This window comes from Zingiber officinale, chromosome 4A (genome assembly GCF_018446385.1).
Source record: "Zingiber officinale cultivar Zhangliang chromosome 4A, Zo_v1.1, whole genome shotgun sequence".
Taxonomy (NCBI): domain Eukaryota; kingdom Viridiplantae; phylum Streptophyta; class Magnoliopsida; order Zingiberales; family Zingiberaceae; genus Zingiber; species Zingiber officinale.
The window spans coordinates 150,034,022-150,041,661 of NC_055992.1; the positions used below are offsets into that span (position 1 = coordinate 150,034,022).

The following is a 7,640-nucleotide window of genomic DNA, read 5'->3' on the forward strand; positions in this document are numbered from 1 at the left end:
GCAACAAGATGGCCGGATCCAACATCCACGCACCAAAATTCGAAGGGGACTTCGCTAGCTGAAAAAATCGAATGGAGGTATTTCTTGAAACAGATTATGATTTATTACTAACAATGGAATTTGGCTATGAAGCACCAGAGGACAAAGCAAGAAATCAATGGTCAAAGAAGGAGCAGGCTGACCACGTGGCAAACAAGAAAGCAGAATTCCATCTGCTAAGTGTACTTCCAACACAAGAAGTCAATCGAGTCGGTACCTACAACTCGGCAAAGGAGGTTTGGGAGAAATTCCTGGAGTTACACGAAGGAACATCCGAAGCCAAACTTGCAAGACGGGATTTACTTCGTAACCAGCTTACAAACCTCCGATTTGAAGAAGGTGAAACAATTGCACATCTACACTCGAGGATTCAGGAACTCATCACTAGACTTACGAATCTCGGAGAAGAGGTAAGTAACCGAGATTCGCTAAGGTATGCCCTAAATTCCTTTCCTAGAAACTCAAAATGGGCATCACTAGTAGATGCCTTTTACATTTCAAAAGATCTAGAAAAAATTTCATTAGACGAATTCTTTTCAACTTTTGAAGTGCATGAGTCAAGATGTGCAGGTCCGAAGGAGCCCAAGAATAATGTCGCTCTTAAAGCTTCGAAAGACGAACCTGAGTCAGAATCTTCTCTCGACGACGAGGAAATGGTAATGATGGTAAGATGATTTAAAAATATTTGTAAATCTAGGAAATCTAACCATCCGCAGGGAAGAAAGAAAAGAACCATCCGCTGCTACCATTGCGATGAAGAAGGGCACGTCAAGGACAATTGCCCTAAACTGAAGAATAAAGGGAAGGACAAGGGTAAGAAGCCTATCCAAAAGCGCAAGGCCCTAAAAGCGACGTGGGACGATACGTCGTCGGAATCAGAAGTCGAGGAGTTCTCCGGGCTCGCGTTAATGGCGAGTCATCAAGACGACGACTGCGAGTCAAGCTCTTCCGAAATGAGCATCGAAAGCATCGATGAAGGGGGAGCCACGTCCGAAGAGAGCAGCAGTTCAGGGGGAGAAACAGACAACGAGATCGACAAGGTAAGAGAGGTACGATCTCTTCCTCCTGATAAAATGTTTAAATTCATTAAAATTTTAACAAAAGATTACTGCAAATTAGAAAATAAAAATAAAGATTTAAAAGCAATATTAGCTACATCTTGTCCGTTAGAAATGCTAAATAAATCAAATTTAGAAAATGAAAAATTAAAATTAGAAATTCAAAATTTAAAAATTCAAGTAGAAAACTTGAAAAATTCTGCTTGCTCATCTAAAACCAATTTTAGAAGGTTCAATAATTTGAATTGGTATTATAGATATCACCAGGGACAAATTAAAAATATCTCTAGAAAATATGTCCCTAAGAAATTTTTAGTTAATCCAGTAGGTTGGAACCTTTATTGGGTTCCTAAATCTTGCTTAGTGTAAATTTTAAAATCAAAGTTAGCGCTTTAAGTGAGAAAATTAAACAAAAATTCCTTTATGGGCTTTGACTAGAAAGTGGTTGTTGCTCCAATAACCAAGAAGGCCTAGTGCCTCGCCACTGCCTGGAAGGCAAATATTGAAATAAATGTTTAATTAATAAAGCATTAATACTAGAATTATTTAATGCTTTAAAAAGTTATTCAAACATGTTTCAAAATTTTGACATAAATTTTTTTAAATAATTAATTTTTCAGAGCCAACGCGCAAGCTTGTTTGCATCACTTACAAACCAGTAATGGAGACCATGGGATTTACTTAAAAATCCCTCTCCCACTTAGTTATTTATAAATGAGGAATTTTAACTATGCCAGCCTACTAAATATGTAAACCAACATGCACACACAGCACAATATAAAAGCAATAAATAGAAAATCTAATTTTCAACTATTATGGCTTTTATCTCTAGTTGTCCTCCGTGTGTTGTCATCCCAAGCTGCTGTCATATTTGGCCACCGCCACTGGGTCTAGCGGTCGCATCCATCTTGCTCCTAGTTCCGCTGCGCCTCTGGTCCTTAGAAGGTTCCACGCTTTGCAAGATTCGATCCGCGACATAAATAGAATTTTACATTTTTGATCCTATATTCCATAAAAGGAATATACATGTATCTAGATCAAAAATAAAATCCTAATAAAACTAAATACAGCTCCTGCTGTATTTTATAATACAATCATGCACACATATATAAATGCCCTTGACATGTCCAAGGGTCCAATCACACACATAATAACTAAAAGCCATAATAGTTGGATCCTGCATCCACAAAGTTAGCACATCCTACTATTAACCTGCCTAAATTATGTATGACATGTGCATAATTAAACTAATACCAAATACACGGAGGCAAAACCCTAGCTCTGATACCAATTGTTGGTTGCTACTCGGAAAACCTAGAGATTCCACTGTACAAAAATTTTGTACAAAGGTCTGAACCCTTTCCTAGCTACCATGTGTTCTTTTAAATTAAATTTTGGATCGCCTGCGGAACTTAACACGTTTGATCCAAAACTTAATCTATTTGTTCTTTTAGGTTTAGACTTGGATCTCCTGCGGAACTTAACACGTTCGACCCAAATCACCTTAAGTTATTAATTCTATTAAATATTAATTTCCATAATTGGTTCCCAGTACTGACGTGGCGAGGCACATGACCTTCTTGGATATGGGAGCAACCACCACCGACTAGACAAAACCTTTTACAGAAAGCTAATATTTAATTTCCTAAAATAACTTTAGGTTAACCGAAAAGAACAATCAAATCACAAGGATAAATAAAACAAAAGAACACAACATCGAAAAACATATTCGAAATACTAGAACGTAAGTCTCTTGTATTTGGTATTATTTCCATAAATAACTAGTATGATGCGGAAAAGGAAAAAACTACTAGTTATACCTTCTAGAAAGACCTCTTGATCTTCTATCGTATTCCTCTTCTAACCTCGGACGTTGTGTGGGCAACGATCTTCCGAGATGAAAAACCACCAACCACCTTCTTCTCCTCCTAGCTAGGTTCGGCCACAAAGAAAGAAGCTTCACCAAGGAAGAAAATCAAAACACTAACCAAGCTCCAAGAGATGCTCGCTTCCTCTCCTTCTTCTTCTTCTTCTCCAAGTAGTATCCGGCCACCACAAGAGCTCCAAGGAAAGAGAGGAGTTCGGCCACCACAAGAGGAAGAGAGGGAAAGGATGGCCGGCCACACCAAGGAACAAAAGAAGGAGAGAAATAATAGAGGTTGTATCTCATGAAGGCACCCTCACCCCTTCTTTTATATTCCTTGGCCTAGGCAAATTAGGAAATTTAATTACAAGAAAATTTCCTTAATTTCCTTGACATGATTTAATTGAGAAAAATAAAATAAAATTTTCCCAATTAAATTCAAGTGGCCGACCACATCATGAAGAACAAATTGGACAAGTTTCAATCAACAATTAAAACTTCCTAATTTGTTTCCGGAAATTTTAAAATTAAAATTTCTCTTCAAAAATCTCTTCATGGTTGATAAAAAGAAATTTCCATAATTTTAATTTTACAACATGTGAATAATTTTTATAGAGAAAATAAAATATCTCACCAATCTACAAATAAGGAAAGAGATCTAATCTCTTTCTTTAATCTATTGTAGATCTTTTACAAGAGAGATATTTTAATTTTAATTCTCTTTAATAAATTATATCTTCCACATAATAAAAATTAAAATTAAATTTCTTTTTTTAATTTAATTTGGCCGACCCCCACTAGCTTGGGTTCAAGCTAGGGCCGGCCACCCAATCTTATACCTAGGCCGGCCCTAGCTTGGCCGGCCCCCTATTGGTGGGTATAGAAGGTGGGTATAGGTGGGTATAGTACTCTATAAATAAAAGGCTACGATAGGGACCGAGAGGAGGAATTGGTTTTGGTCTCCCGATAAAATTAAGCATCCCGTGTTCGCCCCGAACACACAACTTAATTTTATCAATAATAATTCATTCCACTAGAAAACTATTATTGAACTACCGCACCAATCCCAAATTACATTTTTGGGCTCCTTCTTATTATGAGTGTGTTAGTCTCCCTGTGTTTAAGATATCGAATGTCCACTAATTAAGTGAGTTACTGACAACTCATTTAATTAATATCTTAGTTCAAGAGTAGTACCACTCAACCTTATCGTCATGTCGGACTAAGTCCACCTGCAGGGTTTAACATGACAATCCTTATGAGCTCCTCTTGAGGACATTATCAACCTAGTATCTCTAGGACACAGTTTCTTTCTATAATCAACAACACACTATAAGTGATATCATTTCCCAACTTATCGGGCTTATTGATTCATCGAACTAAATCTCACTCATTGATAAATTAAAGAAATAAATATCAAATATATGTGCTTGTTATTATATCAGGATTAAGAGCACACACTTCTATAATAACCGAGGTCTTTGTTTCTTTATAAAATCAGTATAAAAGAAACGATCTCAAATGGTCCTACTCAATACACTCTAAGTGTACTAGTGTAATTATACAGTCAAGATAAACTGATACCTAATTACACTACGACCTTCTAATGGTTTGTTCCTTTCCATTTTGGTCGTGAGCTACTGTTTAAAATTTATAAGGTACTGATAACATCATCTTCTGCATGTGGCACCACATACTATGTTATCTACAGTATAAATTAATTGAACAACTACAACTAAATGTAGACAATTTGACCAAATGTGATTCTTTATTCATAATAAATGTTTACAAAGCTTAGGCTTTTAGTATACACTCCAACACTTGATTGCTCGCCTCTTACCTTTACAGGAGAACCCCCAAGACTCAGCATTAAAGGGCATTAAAAGTATCAAAGAGTCATTAAAAAGTTATTAAAGTGTTATTAAAAGTCATTAAAAGTAGTCATTAAAAATCATTAAAGGGTGATTAAAGAGTCATTAAAAAATCATTAAACAGTGAAGTCATTGTGTAATGGTCGTGTCCCTTTGTATGCCGGGAGATCAAAAACTTGATGAGTCGACGGATCGGGAGGTTAGCAGCTTGGCGAGTCAAGAGGTCGGCGGGTCGGCGGTTCAGACCTGCTCGGCAAGTCGTATATCAACTCCGCAGCCACGTGGTTCTTTACTCACCTCCCTATCAATGTATAAACGTTTGTCTATAAATAAGGTCCAAATTGTCACGCAATTATTTGTATAGAGATCTCTTATGGCACCGGAATCCTTCACCGGAGATGAGAAGCCCACTTATTTCCACTTCTACATGCACGACGACTACGGCGGCGCGAACCCGAGCTCCGCCAAAGTCGTGTCGGGGCCTCCGGCGATGGCGGGCGCGGGGCCGCGGTTCTTCGGCGACATCGTGGTGCTGAACAACGCACTGACGGAGGGGCCGGAGGCGACGTCGCGGGCCGTGGGGAGGGCGCAGGGGTTCGCGGCGCGAGTGTCCAGGGACGGGACGGTGTCGGAGCTGGTGATGACGGTGGTATTCGAGGAGGAGGGTCCGCACAAGGGCAGCACCATCACGGTGCTCGGCCTAGTGGATCTCAGCCTGCCGGTGAGGGAGCTCCCTATCGTCGGCGGCACGGGGGTGTTCCGTCTGGTGCGGGGGCATGCCTTCACCAAGAGTCACGACTACAACCTCGACACCGGAGGGGCGGTGGAGATGGAGTTCCACCTCATACACAATTAATAATTATCAGATAAAACTACCGTGAAGGGGCCATCATACCCAATCACGTGATTTGATAATAAGATCCTGCATGCGGTAATCTAATCTCAGTCCACGACTATGAGTTGACCAAAAATAAGCCCACTCGAGCTCACAGTGACGGTGGTTGGCGGTCAAATATTATGTGATTTATATTACGTGATTGTGTGTTTACTTTTAATTGTGTGGATTGTTATTTTACTATGTAATTGTGTGTTTATTTTTAGCTGTGTGAGCTTATTATACTGTGTGGTTGTGTTTATATCCCATCGTGTGAGTTGTTGAATATGTTATTATATTATTTGTGTATGTATATTGGTCCCAATTGTCATCGGTACAGGGAGATGCTGTCGGATTTTTGTCTAACAGAGACTCCTCTGGGGTGTGACAATTTTTGGTATCAGAGCCAAATTTGCGATGCCTGTTTTTCGTGTTCCGGATTTTCAAGTTAAGCTGATACCAACTTTTGGTATCAGAGCAGGTTTGTGACGTCTGTTTTTTGTGTTCTGGATTTTTTAGTTAATCTGATACCAATTTAGTGGTATCATAGCCACAGGTTTACGAAGCCTGTTATCGTGTTTTGTATCTCATGATTTGGTTTTTCGACATGACTTTCCCGATTTTGGGACTAGGCAGCGACAGTAATCTCCAAGTTATAGGAGGTATGTGGTTTCTGTTATTACTTGACTAGTTGTTTATACCATGTATGACTTGTGTTGTGTCAGCCATTAGTTAGCTCAACTGGCAGTGTTTTCATAAGTAGCTCAAAACTTTAACCACATGATCATTTACTAAAGGTCTTGAAATTTATATTTTAGATCAAAGTGTTCGACCTTCAATTGTCGACAGTTATCGGAGGACATTATACGGGTATGACTATGATATTGTGGTGATATTCTCTGATGGGTAGACTTTTAGTCTGGAGGTTGAGTGACCATTTGGATTTTGGATTGTAATTTTTGTACTGCGGATACTTGAGTATTTGGAAGGATAAGGATATGATTGGTTTGTCTCACTAGAGATTTATGATAATAAACTTCCCCACTATATGTTATCTTTGTAGTGGTACGACATGGACATGTAATATTAAACCATGGTAGATATATCTAAGTTTGTTGGCAGTGGGTGTTGAAGGATGAATGTTTTCCTGTTTTCTCTATCATTGTTCAGGCGACGATCAAGTTGATTAATATTGTGGATAGTTTGAGATTGATGGATATTATGAGATCAAATATTGCAATATGTTGATTTCTGATGATTTATTAGTGAATATCCTTTTTCTCAACATCTAAATGTTATGGTATTTGGTGATCTGATACTCAATTAGTGGATGTTTAACTTGATGATCTATTATTTAGTGCATGACATTGATGGTGATATGAGGAGCAACATGTCTAGGATATTTATGGAGTTGGTGATTTGTAGTTGGTGATTAGATTTCAGACTTGTTGTTAGTGATCTTAAGGTTGGGAATGTCTGCTGTACGAACATTATGAGTTCTTGGTTTTACTATTTAGGTTTACCATATCTTAGATGTTTTCATGAATTTGATGAATCTAGTATTCTTAGGGAAGTTTGGAATAGTGGTAGTTGTCTTAGTGACAATATTGTGGTATATTCCTGATCCGAGGTGGATCAAGAACAATATTCTCGCATACTTCTAGAGATGTTTTGATGAGAACATCTCTATGCGAAGTTAGTAAATGCATATGTTGGGCTATCTTCTGTGGAAATTTTATGGAGACATTGTCTCTAGCAAGAGTATATCAGTGGATCCACAGAAAATAGAAACTGTTACCAGTTGGTAGTAGTCTCGTGCCAGTAGTTAGAATTCCTGTGTAAGGAAAATGAGAGCCCTTATTTCCATTGGAGATTAGGTATGTTTCCGAGTCACTTCTTATCCAGGAGGAATTACTGTAGGAAACACATCAATC

The 7,640-nt window shown here is 38.4% G+C and overlaps 1 protein-coding gene across 1 annotated transcript; it reads left to right on the top strand.

Moving 5' to 3' along the window:
• Positions 1 to 5,205: 5,205 nt before the first annotated feature.
• On the top strand, positions 5,206 to 5,688 carry LOC121972928 (dirigent protein 23-like). Its single transcript, XM_042524541.1, has one exon. It carries the CDS (start codon positions 5,206 to 5,208, stop codon positions 5,686 to 5,688), a length of 483 nt encoding a protein of 160 aa, XP_042380475.1.
• Positions 5,689 to 7,640: the final 1,952 nt, after the last annotated feature.

Excerpts from the sequence above, each read along its gene's own strand:
- LOC121972928 (XM_042524541.1), top strand. The coding sequence starts at position 5,206 with ATGGCACCGGAATCCTTCACCGGAGATGAGAAGCCCACTTATTTCCAC.